We start from the raw sequence: 17,932 nt of genomic DNA, 5'->3' as shown, positions 1-17,932 counted from the left end.
GAAAAACATACCTTGCTTATGGATAGGAAGATTCAACATTGTAAAAATGTCTATTCTGCCCAAAGTGATCTATAGATACAATACAATCCCGATCCAAATACTAGTGACATTTTTTAATCAGATGGAAAAACAAATCACTAACTTCATATGGAAGGGAAAGATGCCCTGGATAAGTAAAGCATTACTGAAAAAGAAGAATGAAGTGGGAGGCCTCACACTACCTGATTTTAGAACCTATTATACTGCCACAGTAGTCAAAACAGCCTGGTGCTGGTACAATAACAGATATATAGACCAATGGAACAGAATTGAGAATCCAGACATACATCCATCCACATATGAGCAGCTGATATTTGACAAAGGCCCAAAGCCTGTTTAATGGGGAAAAGACAGTCTCTTTAACAAATGGTGCTGGCATAACTGGATATCTATCCACAAAAAAACGAAACAAGACCCATACCTCACACCATGCACAAAACCCAATTCAAAATGGATCAAAGACCTAAATATAAAATCTAAAACGATAAAGATCATGGAAGAGAAAATAGGAACAGCGCTAGGAGCCCTAATACATGGCATAAACAGTATACAAAACATTACTAGAACTGCACAAACAGCAAAAGAGAAATTAGATAACTGGGAGCTCCTAAAAGTGAAACACCTATGCTCATCTAAAGACTTCACCAAAAGAGTAAAAAGATTACCTACAAACTGGGAAAAAGCTTTTAGCTATGATATTTCTGATCAGCATCTGATCTCTAAAATCTACATGTTACTGCAAAAATTCAACAACAAAAAGACAAATAACTGAATGAAAAAATGGGCAAAGGATATGAACAGGCACTTCACTAAAGAAGACATTCAGGTAGTTAACAGATACGTGAGGAAATGCTTAGGATCATTAGCCATTATGGAAATGCAAATCAAAACTACAATGAGACTCCATTTCACTCCAACAAGGCTGGCATTAATCCAAAAAACACAAAATGATAAATGTCAGAGAGGATGTGGAGAGACTGGAACACTTATACACTGCTGGTGAGAATGTAAAATGGCACAACCACTTTGGATATAGAATCGGCGCTTCCTCAAAAAGCTAGAAATAGAACTACCATATGATCCAGCAGTCTCGTTCCTTGGAATATATCCTAGAGAAGTAAGTGCCATCACACAGACATATGCACACCCCTGTTCACGGTAGCACTGTATACAATAGCAAAAGATGGAAGCAACGAAGGTGCCCATCAATGGATGAATGGATGAATAAATTATGGTATATTCACACGATGGAATACTATTCATCAATAAAGAACAAGGACAACTCTGAGAAACATTTCATAACATGGAGGAATCTGGATGGCATTATGCTGAATGAAATTAGTCAGTTGCAAAAAGACAAATACAGTATGAAAATATAGTATGAGACTATTATAAGAACTCAAGAAATAGTTTAAACAGAGAAAATAATATTCTTTGATGGTTGTAAGGGTGGGAGGAGGGCGGGAGGGAGGGGGAGTCACTAATTAAATAGCAGGGAAGGACAACACACAATACAGGAGAGGTCAGTACAACTGGACTAAACCAAAAGCAAGTAAGTTTCTGGAATATTCTGAATGCTTAGAAGGCCAGCGTAGCATGGGTGGGGGTATGGGGACTATGGTTTCAGGGGACATCTATGTCAATTGACTTAATAAAATCTATTAACAAAACATTCTGCATCCCATTTTGGACAGTGGTGTCTGTGGTCTTAAACGCTAGCAAGCGGCCATCTAAGATGCATCAATTGGTCTCAACCCACATGGAGCAAAGTAGAATGAAGAACACCAAAGACTCAAAGTAAGTATGAGCCCAAGAGTGAGAACGGGCCACATAAATCAGAGACTACATCAGCCTGAAACCAGAAGAACTAAATGGTGCCTGACTATGACCGATGAATGCCATGACGGGGGTACAACAGAGAACCCCTGAAGGAGCAGGAGGCCAGTGGGACGCAGATTGAAAATTCTTGTAAAAAGACACAGACTTAATGGTCTGAATGAGACTGGAGGGACCCCGGAGGTCATGGTCCCCAGAACTTCTGTTAGCCCAAGACAGGAACCATTCCCAAAGCCAACTCTTTAGACAGAGATTAGACTAGACTATAAGACAGAATGATACAGGTGTGGAGTGGGCTTCTTGGATCAAGCAGACACATGAGCCTATTCGTGGAGGGGAGATGTGAAGGCCGAGGGGAACAGAAGCTGGCTGAATGCACACGGAAATACACGGTGGAAAGAAGGAGTATGCTGCCTCATAAGGGGGAGAGCAACTAGGGGTATATAAAAAATAGCAAGGTGAATATAAGGTTTTGTATGAGAGACTGACTTGATTTGTAAACTTTCACTTAAAGCAGAATAAAAATATATTAAAAAAAATCATGAATCAGAACAAGGCTAGGGGCCAACTGCAGAAGAGACCATCAATTGCTCATATATAAGTTCAAGTTGAAGCTGAAGAAAATTAGAACAAGTCCACAAGAGCCAAAGTATGACCTTAAGTATATCCCACCAGAATTTCAGATCATTTCAAGAACAGATTTGACACACTGAACACTAATGATCTAAGAATAGATGAGTTGTGGGATGACACCGAGGACATGATACATGAAGACAGTAACCCAACCAAACCCACTGCCGTTGAGTCGATTCTGACTCATAGCGACCCTACAGGACAGAGTCGAACTGCCCTGTAGAGTTTCCAAGGAGCGTCTGGCAGATTCGAACTGCCAACTTTTTGGTTAGCAGCCATAGCACTTAACCACTACACCACCAGGGTTTCCATGAAGAAAGTAAGAGGTCATTAAAAAGACAGGAAAGAAATAAAACACCAAAATTGATGTCAGAAGAGTCTCTGAAACTTACTCTTGAATGTCAAGCAGCTAAGTGAATGGAAGAAATAACGAAGCAAAAGAACTGAACAGGAGATTTCAAAGGGTGGCTTGAGAAGACAAAGTAAAGTCTCACAGTAACATGTGCAAAGACCTGGAGTAAGAAAACCAAAAGGGAAGAACACACTTGGCATTTCTCAAGCTGAAAGAAATTGGAGAAAAAATTCAAGCCTCGAGTTGCAATACTGAAGGATTCTATCCTCAGAATATTGAACAAAGCAGGAAGCAACGAAAGAGATGGAAGGAATATACAGAGTAACTATACCAAAAAGAATTGGTTGACATTCAACTATTTCAGGAGGCAGCATATGATCAAGAATCCATGGTATTGAAGGAAGAAGTCCAAGCCGCGCTGAAGACACTGGTGAAAAACAAGTCTCCAGGAAGTGATGAAATACAAATAGATGTTGCAACAAAAAGATGCACTGTTGAAAGTGCTCATTCGTCTATGTCAAGAAATTTAGAACACGTAGGTGGTCAACTGACTGGAAGAGGACCATATGTGCTCCTATTCCAAAGAAAGGTGATCTAACAGTATGCGGAAATTATCAAAAAATATCATTATTCCACACACAAGTAAAATTTTGCTGACGATGCTTCAAAAGTGGTTGCAGCAGTACATCGACGAGGAACTGCCAAAAATTCCACCCAGATTTAGAAGAGGACATGAAGCGGAGGATATCACTGCTGATATCAGATGGATCCTGGCTGAAAGCAGAGAATACCAGAAAGATGTTTACCTGTGTTTTACTGATTATGCAAAGGCATTTCACTGTATGAATGATAACACATTTGGATGACATTACAAAGAATGGGAATTCCAGAACACTTAATGTGCTTATGAGAAACCTGTATACAGACCAAGAGGCAGTCGTTGGAACAGAACAATGGGATACTGCATGGTTTAAAGTCAGGAAAGTTGTGTGAGAGGGTTGTACCCTTTCATCATATTTATTCAATTTGTATGCTGAGCAAATCGTCTGAGAAGCTGGACTATATGAAGAACAGGGCATCAGGATTGGAGTAAGACTCATTAACAACCCGCATTGTGCTGATGACACAACCTTGCCTGCTGAAAACAAAGAGGACTTCATGCACTTACTGATGAAGATTCAAGACTATGGCCTCCGGTATGGATTATGCCTCAACATAAAGAAAACAAAAATTCTCACAATTGGACCAATAAGCAACGTCATGATAAACGGAGAAAATATTGAAGTTTGTCGAGGATTTCATTCTACTTGAATTCACAATCAAAGCCCATAGAAGCAGCAGTCAAGAAACCAAATGACGTATTGCATTGGGCAAATCAGCTGCAAAAGGCGTGTTAAAAGTAAAGATGTCACTTTAAGGACTGAGGTGTGCATGACCCAAGCCATGGTGTTTTCAATTACCTCATATCCCTGCAAAAGCTGGACAACGAATAAGGAAGAGCAAAGAATTGATGCCTTTGAATCATGGCGTTGGTGAAGAAAAATGAACATACCATGGACTGCTTGAAGAATGAAAAAATCTGTCTTGGAAAAAGTATGACAGAATGCTCCTTAGAAGTAAGGATGGTGACACTTTGTCTCACATACTTTGGACATGTTATCAGGAGGACTAGTCCCTGGAGAAGGCCTTCATGCTTGGTAAAGTAGAAGGTCAGCAAAAAAGAGGAAGGCCCTCAATGAGGTGGACTGACACAGCGGCTGCAACAATGCGCTCAAGCACAGCAACGACTGTGAGGAGGGCACAGGACTGGGCAGTGTTTTGTTCTGTTGTACATTTGCCAGGTTGGAATCAACGAAATGGCACCTGACAGGATAACAGCAACATGCCAGTACAACATGAACATCACAAAAAGAAAGTGTTCTCAATCGCTTAGTATTAACTATTCAGCTGGAGAATAGATATTTCTGATGATGAAGCATACCACAATCTGAGAAAATACATCTGAAACATCTAAAACTTAGCATGTTGAATGGACCATTTGCACTCAATACTCATTGCTGCCACTTTCAGTATTTCTGTCTCCATCACAGCAGCTGAAAGTTTAAAAGTACATTTTTCAGATGTTCTTGTAGCTGGAGTTCTGGATGAAATTAAAATTTCACCAATGAGAGGTACTTGAAGGAAATATGGAAGGCAGAAGTAAGGCTGAGACCATTTTTCTGTTGGTACAGCAGTTGACAAGCAGAACTGGATAGACATGAATGTCTTTTGTAGTTACACCCTACACCCCACTTTCCAGTGTCAAGTCTAAGCTTCATGGAAATGACGCTACAGTGGTGGCAACAGAGGTAGAAGTAGCATAAATTCCTGACCTCAGGATCACAGACTTTCTAAGGTGTGATCCTCAAAGCAATGATCTAGTAGCACTTAAGTCTAAGTGAACTAACCACTTTTTGTTGGAAACTTCTAGAATGATTACTGTTTACTGCTTTGACACTGACTAGCACACCAACAAACATCCAGAATACGATTATATAAAGTACCTTCGCAATTTAATAAGGAAAACATAAACTAACAAATAGAAAAATGGGAAAAAGAAATGAACAAGCATTTCATAGAAAAAGAAAACAACTTGGATAAATAAGTATATGAAAAATGGTCAACCATGTTAGTATTCAGGAAAGTGCAAATTAAAACCACAATGAAAAACCATTTAACACTCAAACTGATAAAACTTAGGAAGCCTGATAAGAACAAGTGATAAAAGATGTGACTCAATAACAACTCATAAATAGCACTGGTAGGAATACAAATTGATAAATCACTGTGCAAGTTAATTTAGCATTAATTGGAAAATTGAATATTCACATAAGCTATGACCCAGAAATTTTATTTCCTGAAAATTCTTGTATTTGCACACGATATTGTGTGAAAAAAGCAAGTATTAGAAGCCTATATATAGAATGATACCATTTTTATTATTTTTTGCATATCAAAATATGCAGACTAAATGATTTATTATTTGGGAATATATATACCAAAACCAAAAACCAAACCCAGTGCCATCGAGTCGATTCTGACTCATAGCGACCCTACAGGACAGAGTAGAACTGCCCCATAGAGTTTCCAAGGAGCGCCTGGCAGATTCAAAGTGCCAACGTTTTGGTTAGCAGCCATAGCACTTAACCACTATACCACCAGGGTTTCCGGGAATATACATACCTATAAAAAATTAAAAAGCAAGGGAAGGATAAACACAGAATTTAATATAGTATTCACCTCTGGCTTAGGAAAAATGAGGATGGAATTGGGGAAGAAAAATGCATATATATACCTGTATAAGTAACACTTCAGTTCTTAAGCTGGATGGTGGGTTGAGAGGTTTTCATTTTTTATCAGTATGTTTCATAACATACATATATACTATATACTACACTACCAATGATTGCTAATAAAGTAAAACCTGTGAAAGCTGGAACACGATGGGGCTGCCCTGTTTTCCTGGGTCTCACAAGTTTTCTGCATTTGATAGGCTGCAGTCACTACTTTTCTATTGCTACATAGTGGAAAATATTTTAGATTTCCTTCTCTGACAAGTTTCTGCTTTTCAGAAATTCCAGCTTTCACAGTACTTATAAAGTGCTCGTTACGTACCCTGTTCTGAACACTTACTCTCCCCCTTACAAACAACCCTATGACATAGGTTCTGTTATTATCTCCAAATTATAGATGAAGAAACTAAAGCACAAAGAGGTTATATAGCTTGTCCAAGGTCACACAGCTAATAAGTAATGGAGCCAGGAGTCAAAGGGAAAATCAGGCCCCCAAGTCCACAGTCTTAACCAGTATACTATGTTAGGTTATACTGTTAGATGCCATGGAGTTGGTTCCGACTCATAAAGACCCTATACACAACAGAATGAAACACTGCCTGGTCCTGCACCATCCTCACAATCCCTTTTATACTTGAGCCCACTTTTCTCCATTTATCATGATGTTGCTCATTGGCCCAATTGTGAGGATTTTTTTTTCTTTATGTTGAGGTGTAATCCATACTGAAGGTTGTGGTCTTTGATCTTTATCAGTGTTTCAAGTCATCTTCACTTTCAGTAAGCAAGCTTGTGTCATCTGCATAATGCAGGTTAAAGAGTCTTCCTCCAATCCTGATACCCCGTTCTTTTCATATAGTCTAGCTTCTAGGATTATTTGCTCAGCGTACAGATTGAATAAGTATGGTGAAAGGATACAACCCTGACACACACTTTCTTGAGTTTAAACCACACAGTACACCCTTGTTCTGTTTGAATGACTGCCTCTAGATCAATCTACAGGTTCCTCATGAGCACAATTAAGCGTTCTAGAATTTCCATTCTTCACAGTGTTATCCGCAATTTGTTATGAGCCACACGTAGTCAATAAAACACAGGTAAACATCTTTCTGGTATTCTCTGCTTTCAGCCAGGGTCCATCTGACATCAGCAATGATATCCCTGAATCCATGTCCTCTCCTGAATCTGGCTTGAATTTCCGGCAGCTCCCTGTGGATATACTGCTGCAGCCACTTTTGAATGATCTTCAGCAAAATTTTACTTGAGTGTGATATTAATGATATTGCTTGATAATTTCCACATTCGGTTGGATCACCTTTCTTGGGAATAGGCATAAATATGAATCTCTTCCAGTCAGTTGGCCAGATAGCTGTCTTCTAAATTTCTTGGCACAGACAAGAGCACTTCCAACACTGCATCCATTTGTTGAAACATCTCCATTTGTATTCTGTCAATTCCTGAAGCCTTATTTTTCACCAATGCCTTCAGTGCAGCTTTGACTTCTTCCTTCAGTACCATTGGCTCCTGATCATATGCTACCTCCTGAAATGGCTGAACGTCGACCAATTCTTTTTGGTAATAGTGACTCTGTGTATTCCTTCCATCTTCTTTTTATTCTTCCTGAATCATTTAATATTTTCCTATAGAATCCTTCAATTTTGCAACTCAAGGCCTGAATTTTTTCTTCAGTTCGTCCAGCTTGAGAAATGCTGAGTATGTTCTTCCCTTTCGGTTTTCTATTTACAGGTCTTTGCACATGTGTCATTATAATACTTTACTTTGTTTTATGGAGGCGCCCTTTGAAATCTTCTGTTCAGCTCTTTTACTTCATTTCTTTCTTCCGCTTTAGCCAGTCGATGTTCAAGAGCAAGTTTCAAAGTCTCTCCTGACATCCATTTTGTTTTTTTCTTTCTTTCCTGTCTTTTTAGTGAACTCTTGCTTTCTTCACATATGATGTCCTCGATGTCATTCCACAACTCATCTGGTCTTAGGTCATTAGTGTTCAATGCGTCAAATCTATTCTTGAAATGGTCTCGAAATTTAGGTGAGATATGCTCAAGGTTGTACATTGGTTCCCGCTGATTTGTTCTAATTATCTTCAGTTTCACCTTGAGCTTGCATATGAGCAGTTAATGGTATGTTCCACAGTCAGCCCCTGGCCTTGTTCTGATTGATGATATTGAGCTTTTCCATCATCTCTTTCCACGACGTAGTCGATCTGATTCCCATGTATTCCCTCTGGTGAGGTCCACTTGTATAGTCACCGTTTATGTTGTTAAAAAAAGGTATTTGTAATGAGGAAGTCATTGGTCTTGCAAAATTCTATCATGCGATCTCCAGCGTTGTTTCTATCACCAAGGTCATATTTTCCAACTACGGATTCTTCTTCTTCACTTCCAACTTGTGCATTCTGATCACCAGTAATTATCAGTGCATCCTGATTGCATGTTTGGCAATTTCAGACTGCTGAAGTTGGTAAAAATCTTCAATTTCTACATCTTTGGCCTTAGTGGTTGCTGCGTGAATTTGAATAATAGTCATATTAATTGGTCTTTCTTGTAGGCTTATGGATATTATCCTATCACTGACAGCATTGTACTTCAGGATAGATCTTGAAATGTTCTTTTTGACGATTAATGCAACATCACTCCTCTTCAAGTTGTCATTCCCTGCATAGTAGACCAAATGATTGTTCAGTTCAAAATGGCCAATACCAGTCCATTTCAGCTCATTAATGCCTAGGCTATTGATCTTCACACATTCCATGTCATTTGTGACAATTTCCAATTTTCCTAGATTCATACTTCTTACTTTTCATATTCCGATTATTAGTGGATGTTTGCAGCTGTTTCTTCTCATTTTGAGTCATGCCACAATATGAAGTTCCCTAAAGCTTGATGTCACTAAGTTCGACTCTACTCTAATGAGGCAGCTCTTCCCCAGTTGCATTTTGAGTGCCTTCCAGTCTAAGAGACTCATTTTCCAGCACTGCATTAGACAATGTTTTATTGCTACTCATAAGGTTTTCACTGGCTCATTCTTTTCAGAAGTAGTAGCCCACTGGGTCCTTCTTCCTAATCTGTCTTAGTCTGGAAGCTCTGCTGAAACCTGTCCGCCATGGGTGACCCTGCTGGTATTTGAATACTGGTGGCATAGCTTCCAGCATCGCAGCAACGTGCAAGCCCCCACAGTAGAACAAACTGACAGATGCATGGGCACAGTAGTCTATGTATATAAAATACATAAATAACAAAAAATAAAAGATACCTAAGGTAATAATAAAAGAAATAAACAGCAGCTAATTGAGCTACCTTTCATTTTCCTTGATGACATTTTCAAGTTGTAGTTTCATCTCACCCATCTGTTTCTGAAAGAAGAAAATATGGTTGTACTGATAAATTTTCCAGACAATTAGGTCTCCAGTAAATAGTACATACACACGCAAGCAATCAGATTCTATGACAGTAGTCTACTGGTAGGACTTATTCTTTACTTCTAACAAGTATTATTAGTTGCGGATATTTTAATGAAACACAGAACACAACAAAACGTTCATTTTGAACAGAATATACATAAAATATTTTAAACACCACATTGAGAAGTATTTATAAATGTAATTTGATGACGTATAGATTTTAAAAAAACACTTAAAAGATTTTCTTCAGTATGTCACTGTAACAAATACCAGAAGATCTCTATACCTTAAATGTGTATCTTAATTAATTCACCTTAGCTTAGGTAAAGCTTATATGAGCACTTGAAATTTTCTAGTATTTCAAAAGATAAAATGTTAATAGCAACAAAGAAAATAGAGGCTTTCTTTGGTAGTCACTCACTAAGCTTCTGATTCACCACCTTTATTAAATATCTAAACTCTCTGCACAACAGAGATGGCCACTGTTTTCAAACATATATTTTAGTAGGAAGGATGGGAAAAAAATCACTAAAATAGAAAAAAGAATAAAATACATACTTAAAAGGAATGTGATAAAAGTATGATTAGTTCTCTCTGATGGGATCAAGGGGTTGCTAAGATTTCAAAAGGACAAGAAGGGGATTCAAGTAGGGGGAAAGACGAGTAAAAACTAAGGAGCAAAAAATATTGGGTAACACAGGTACAACAGTCAGCTCTCAATAAATATGAATGGGTAGAGTGCACGTCAGGAAAAAGGTTGTGTGAAAATCATACTTAGAGCAAAACTGTCATCAACTCATGATATGTCCATTAGTCTTGATTGGGCACTCTAGGCTAAACGGGAGAATCCAAGCTTGAAGTGAATCTGGCAAGGGGAGGATGGACAAGGCAGTGCTCCAAGCCTTTCTCTCCACCTTTGAACCAGAGAAGCTCAAGGCAGCTTGGTCCAGGACATCAGTAACAGCCAATTCTAACTACAAATTGGCTTGAAAGATGAACCATTCCTAGGTCCCTGCTGTGCCTGAAACAGAATTAATCCAAAATAAATTAATTCACTACCAGATAATTGAGAACTGACCATACATGGAATGATGCAGCGAGATATAAAATGGAAACGCAGGTGAAGGTCATGAATGACATGGTAACTAAGAGATTTGGATTTTGTTGTAGCAATTATTCCCATTTTATAAATTTTTTAAAACTGATCTTTAATGTTATGAAAATGTAGGTGTGTATTGAAAAGTATTTATTATTAGTCAAATAATAATGTAGGATATATACGCATTGGTTAGGATTAAAGGTTCACTGTTACAGTCATATAAAAACCTCCTTACTATAAAATATTTAATAGTTTGAAGGAAACAAAATTTCAGGAGTATCTCACATCATAAAAATTTCATCTACTACTTGCATTTTTTAGCAGGAAAATTTTCATATAGAGAAATACAGCTGTACTTTTCTTGCCATCAAGATATACTATTTTTTGAATGGGTCAGTAAGATAAGTTATAAGAACTAGTCTATTAATCATTAATACCTATGTGAGCAATTTTTCTTAGAATTAGCTGTCATCATCTTTTTTCTGTCTAAAAGAAGTAGCAACTTTTCTTATCATAGACTCTTGGTCTTTCTTCAACAGTTTCTTAGCTTCTTAAAATTAATTCAATAACCACCCTTACATGATAACGTCAAATGAATAATGAAGTTAAATATCTTAGTAAAATAGCTGATGAGACAGATAAATGAATCAGATTATTAAAAAATATAACATGTAAAGAGTTTAATTTTAATATAAATAACTATTATACATTATAGCAATCAAACCACATATCATTGTAGCAATTCAGAAAAAGTGAATTCAGCAAAAACTTCAGACTCACTAGTTTAAAAGTAAGGACAAAATGTCATTTCTGCATGACAGTACTTTCTGTTGTGCTTTGTCAATTAAAAAAATTAGAAGACATTACTAGAGTTGGCTCAAATTTAAATGACCACAGGCTCCAAAGCACACAGTAAAGACTAGGAAAATATTTAATTAACCTATGATAAAGCAGAAACTACAATTTTTAATTGAGGCAGGATCACTTTATAAGTTTATATATTAGAGAAATAACTATAGAAATGAAAGTATCAATCATTTCAGATGTAATAAACAAACCAAAAAACCCACTGCCATGGAGTCTATTCTGACTCATAGCGACCCTATTGGCCAGAGTAGAACTGCCCCATAGAGTTTCCACGGAGTGCCTGATGGATTCCAACTGTCAACCTTTTGATTAGCAAATGTAGCTCTTAACCAATATGCCACCAGTATTTCTGATAGAAGAACCTAACTTTATTTTTAGACAGTTGTAAGCATTTCATGTTTTTTTTTCCATAAAGCAACACAGTCCATTAATTTATAAATAGAAGTTTGTTCAGCTAGATTTAATAATCTTTTCTATAAACTCTGGCATTTAATCATTCATCAAATATTTGAGGGCTAGACTTAGAAGTATACCTTAGCATCACTTCTTTGTCCATGTATTAAGAGAAAAGAAAAAAATTAAGCTCTTTGTGTCTGCCTGTCCACAACTAAATTCTGAGGAAATCAGTCTCAAAGAGTTGTTTTTATATAAGGTTGTTATATTTTCTTCCATTTGCACTAAATTAAGTTGACCCTGCTACTCTTGCCACAACTGAATTGGTCCAGGGATTGGTGTCTGAGCCAAACAAAATCATGAACGTATTCAAGCTCTATGAAAGCGGTCATCGCCTCCTGGAGGGCTTAGCTTTAGAAATACAACTTCTGTCTAAGAAATGCCTCTATTGTATGGTCGTCCAATATCATCAGAAAGGTCAGAATTTGGAGAGCGGGATTTAAAAGATGTTTTGAAATCAAAGAAAGACATCTTAAATATTAGGTATACTCTAAAAATGAAATGGAAACTCCCACTGTATACTGAACAGTGCTGTGCTATTATTCTAGTTTTCTACAAGCCTGCCATGCATCCTAGCCTCAGAAGCCCTGGAAGCCAGAGTGATGATCTATCTCTATAGACAACATCCTCAGTTTCTTCACTCCCTTAAAATAAATAATTGCTAAGAGGATTTTAGAAAAAAGCTGCCACAACTTAAGCCTACACAGGTAGTTTCTGACTTATGATATATTAGAATTATGATGACCCACACTTACAACCAACTTTTTTTTGTGTGTGTGTGTGTGCATCTTATAGTTAATAATATGTACTACATACAATGTTGCATCATGTAATTTGCTGATGTTATCATTATCTGTAAATTTGTATGCAATGTTTCCAACCCCCGAAGGCAAACAAAGACTGGATTTATAAAGATATTGATAATGAAAGGCAATAATAATGAAAACTAAAAAAAAAAAAAAAAAATAGGTATTACACTTATGTGAAAACTGACTTGTAACAGAGTCGCTGAAATGGGAACCCCGTCGTAAGTCAGGGACTGTCCAATAGACCAATACTATCTAAAATCTGACAGACTTAACATTCAAAATAGGGAAAAAAAAATATTCCGCAAACAATGGGAAATGAAGGTAGAATAGCAGAAAGGCCTAAATGGATGTGAGATGGTTATAGATCTTTCCGGGGGTGGGGTATAAACAAACAACAATGAGATTAAGAGATCCTTTTCTAAGGATTACCAAAAGACAGGAATTCACGCACACACACACACAGTGATGGTTAGTTTTATGTGTGAACTTGGCTAGGCTATGATTCTCAGTGGTTTGGCCAGAAACTGGACTGGCTGTTATTCTGCAACCTAATATAATCTAACATAACACATTCATTTTCCATGGTGTGATCTCATACAATCAACCAATCAGCTGAAAGGAGGCTTTCCTTGGGGATGTAGTCTACCTCCAGAATATAAACGGGTATTCTAACATAGCATGCATTCTCTCTCTCTCTCTCTGTCTCTTAAGCCTGCATTCTTCTCATTGCCTTACCTCCAGAACTTGGAACATAAGCCTGTAGAAGTTTCCAGCCTGCAGCCTCATCTGCAGATTTGGGATTTGTCTGCTCCCCTGGGGACTTTGCCAGCTGACCTCTCCACCTGCCGACTGACCTACAGATTTCAGACTTGTCAGCCTCCATGATTGCATGAGCCATTCCCTTGAAGTAAATCTTTCTACATATATTTATATGGTGTGTGTGCGTGTGTGTATGTCTCTCACTGGTTTTGTTACTCTAGAGAATTCAACTAAAACAAATACACACATACACACACTTACAGAGAGCCAAGAATTGATTATAGTTAAATATTTTCTTCCTTATCAAAGTTTTTAAAAAGAAAGGGGGTCTATTTTACTTTTTCTTCTCTTATAATATTACATAAAGCTTCACAACCATGATTTCATACCTGATAATATTTCAGCTGCTCATTTAGCTCTTCCAGATGCTTATCATACTCAGTAATAAGAGGAGCTAAAAAACTACAAAAGAAAAAAAATACAGAATTAAAAATATGGCATATTGTCTCATTGAGTTAAATAAATGTATAACACGTGAAACACACTGCAAATTGAAAGCCATTATTAAGACTTCATAATATTTGCTTTTTCCTTGTCAATTCAATGGCAGATCATTTAAACCTAATTATATATAAAAAAAACCTAATTATAGCATGTTATAAAATAAAATTCCTAATTCTAAAGGAATTATTTTAACAATAATTAAGTATAATTAAGAAAAAAATATTTTTCTGTTACCCCACTCTTACCTTTGGTCAACTACTGAGTTTCCTAAAATGTCATCTCCATCTTCTTTGAAGACAGCTTCCTATGACAGAGAATACTGCATCTTAAGAAATGTCTTCTCACATCATTCTAGCCAAAAACTGGCTGTGGGTTAAAATTACATACAAAAATTTTATAACCTTAGAAAACCTACTAATGTAATTCAAAATGAGAGGAAGAGAAGGAAATCATTTCAATTAATGCTGAAAATACATTTGGTAAGTTTTAACACTCATACGTAATAAAAACTCTTGGCAAATAGAACTAGGAGGAGTTTTTCTTAGCTTGATAAAGAATATCTACCAGAAACCCACATCGATTTACCATTCTTCATGGTGAACCACTGTAAACACTGTATCAAATTCAGTAACAATACCAGGCTTCTCACCATAACTGATATAATTCAACATTATACTTATTCTAATCAACGCAATATATTGAAGGGAGGATGGGTCTGAAATTTAAAAGTTGAAGAGACAACACTATTATTATTTACAGACAATCTGAGCACTTACCTAGAAAGTCCCATATAATCTACCAACTAATAAAAGCATACTTTGTTACCAGATAGATCAACATAAAAAATCAATAGCTTTCCCAAACACCAGTAATAATTAGAAAATGATAAAACCCTCCTATTCACTATTGTGAACACTTTCTTGAATTCATTTTATGTATGGGTTTTTTTGAGGGCATTACTTTTACAGTTTATTTGATGATTGCTCCAGATATCACATTACATATATATAACTTATCAGTCTACTAGTGTCTCGGTTTTAAGTTGGAGTGAAGTATACAAACTTTAACTCTTTTTATGTCCCTTTTTACCCTCCTCTATTTATAATTTTGGAAACCCTTGCGGCATAGTGGTTAAGAGCTACGGCTGCTAACCAAAACATCTGCAGTTTGAATCTGCCAGCTGCTCCTTAGAAACTCTGTGGGGCAGTTCTACTCTGTCCTATAGGGTCGCTATAAGTCGGAATAAACGTGACGGCAGTGGGTTTGTTTTTTTTTGGTTTATATATAATTTTCCTAAATATTTCCCATTCATATATTTAGAACCATTTCAGAGTATTAATTTTTGCTTCAACCGCCAAACACAGTTTATAAAACACCACAGCAAATGGAGTGTCTACCATATCTACTCATGTTTTTGTTTACATGTTTTTTTTCCTTCCGATAATCTATGGTTCTTTCTTTTACTATTTTCTGTTTAGAGAATTTCCTTCAGCCATTCCTTTAGGATAAGTCTATTGGTAACAAATTCTCTTAGTTTTCCTTTATTTGAAAATGTCTTGATTTCCCCTTCTGCCCCGAAGAATATTTTTTGCTGATTCTGGGTTGACAGATTGTTTTTCAGCACTTGAAAATTACTATGGCACTTCCCTCTGGCCTCCACAGTTTCTGATGAGAAATCCTCCACCACTGGAATTGTTTATTTTTAATAAAAAAAAAAAAAAATAGGTAAGATATATTGTTTCTTTCTGTTTTTGATTTTTTTTCTTTATTTTTAGAAGTCTGATTATGAGGTATCTTGAGTCAGTTTCTGTCTTGACAGGCTACCCCTTTCCCGGTCCTTTGGCAGAGACAGCAGACTTTTGTTGAGCATTTTTATCTCTGCACCCATTTGGCATTTCCAGGTTGCTGGCTTCTTCAGTTCCAAGTCTGGGATATATCAGGCAAAAAGAGGACCCAGGCAAATTACTACCGTGTTGGTTTTCATCCCTAGCCTGTCTGCCTTCTTCGCTCTTCCCTCCAGTCTTATTTTTGTTTTATACATAATGTCCAGAGCTTTTAGTTGTAATTAGTGAGAGGAACAGGGAAAAGTACAAATACGCCATCTTCGAGGGAGGTGAAGTATATCCTACAAGTTTTGATATGTCAAATTTTCATTATCATAAGTACAAAATATTTTCAAATTTTATTTATAATTTTTTCTTTGACCAGTAAGCTATTAGAAGTGTATTTCTTAATTTTAAAGCCATAGAGGATATTTTCAGTTATCTTTTTGTTGCTGATTTCCACTGTGATCAGACAACAAACTCTGAATGAATTCTTTGAAATATGTTGAGGCGTGCTTTATGTCCTAGCTTATGGTCAATTTTGGTAACTGTTGCAGGTATACTGGAAAACATCCTGTATTCTATTTTTTGTTGAGTATGGTGTTTTCCGTTATTTGAGTTTTCTGTCAATTTGGGAAACCCTGGTGGCGTAGTGGTTAAGTGCTATGGCTGCTAACCAAAGGGTCAGCAGTTCAAATCCTCCAAGCGCTCCTTGGAAACTCTATGGGGCAGTTACACTCTGTCCTATAGGGTCGCTATGAGTCAGAATCGACTCAACAGCACTGGGTTTGGTTTTTTTTTGTTTGGTTTGTCGACGTGAGTTTTCTGTCAATGTGTTGTTTAGATCTTCTATATTGTTATTAAGGAGTCCTGGTGGCGCAAAAGGTTAAGAGCTTGGCTAATAATCGAAAGGTTGGCAGTTCGAACCCACCTGGTAGCTCTGCAGGACAAAGGCCTGGCGATCGCTTCAGTAAAGATTATAGCCTAGAAAATCCTATGGGGAAGTTCTACTCTGTCACATGGGGTCACTAGGAGTCAGAATCAACTCAGTGGCACCTAACAACAACATATTGTTATTCATTTTTGTTTGCTTATTGCAGCTATTGAAAAAGATGTTTTAAATTTTCCCTTCAGATAGTATAAAAAAACAAACCAAACCCATTGCAGTCGAATCAATTCCAACTCATAGGAACTCTATAGGATGGAGTAGAACCGCCCCATTAGAGTTTCCAAGGAGTGGCTGGTGCATTCGAAATGCTGATCTTTTGTTTAGCAGCTGTAGCTCCTAACCATTGAGCCACCAGGGTTCCTCAGATAGTATACTTGCCTCTTTTCCTTTTAGTTTTGTCAATTTTTCTTTTATATACTTTGGAGCTACATATAGGGATTTAGAATTGTTGACTTAATTATGAATTAACTCCTTCACCATTATAAAATGTCCCTCTTTATCTCTAGCAATATTTCTTACCTAAAGTCTATTTAGTCTGCTGTTGCTAAAGGTGTATCTGTTTACTTTCAGTTAATATTTGCATGGTGTAACTTTTTTCTGGTCTTTTCACTTTCAATTTGTTTTTTTTTTTGTTGTTCACATAACTGGATTTGTGTGTGTGTGTATGCTAAATATTTGGAATTTTTAGTTCATTCACATTTAAAATAATTATTGTTCACAATACACAAGAATTAATATAAAAAACCAAAACCAAACCCGTTGCCATCGAGGCGATTCCAACTCATAGTGACCCTATAGGTCAGAGTAGAACAAGAACTGCCCCATAGTTTCCAAGGAGTGCCTGGTGGATTCAAACTGCTTACCTTTTGGTTAGCAGCCGTAGTGCTTAACCACTAAGCCACCAGGGTTTCCAGAATTAGTATAGGAGTTCATAAACTTTTTCTGTAAGGGACCAGAGAGTAAATAGTTTAAACTTTGCAGCATCATGGTCTATGGTCTCTGTCACAGCTATTCAATTCTGTTGCTGTAGCACGAAAGCAGCCATAGACAACCTATCAACAAATG

At 37.0% G+C, this 17,932-nt stretch overlaps 1 protein-coding gene across 1 annotated transcript in view; it reads right to left on the bottom strand.

Moving 5' to 3' along the window:
* Nucleotides 1-17,932, bottom strand: part of SCLT1 (sodium channel and clathrin linker 1) — a 225,149-nt gene that overhangs the window by 165,331 nt on the left and 41,886 nt on the right. Inside the window, exons 3-5 of the mRNA XM_049885324.1 lie at nucleotides 14,341-14,399; nucleotides 13,981-14,053; nucleotides 9,501-9,556 (exon numbers count right to left, since the gene is read on the bottom strand). Coding sequence (XP_049741281.1) covers nucleotides 9,501-9,556; nucleotides 13,981-14,053; nucleotides 14,341-14,399 — 188 coding nt within the window. The remainder of the gene's footprint in view (nucleotides 1-9,500; nucleotides 9,557-13,980; nucleotides 14,054-14,340; nucleotides 14,400-17,932) is intronic.

Source organism: Elephas maximus, chromosome 5, assembly GCF_024166365.1.
Source record: "Elephas maximus indicus isolate mEleMax1 chromosome 5, mEleMax1 primary haplotype, whole genome shotgun sequence".
Classification (NCBI taxonomy): Eukaryota; Metazoa; Chordata; class Mammalia; order Proboscidea; family Elephantidae; genus Elephas; species Elephas maximus.
This window is presented reverse-complemented; position numbering and strand designations above follow the sequence as displayed.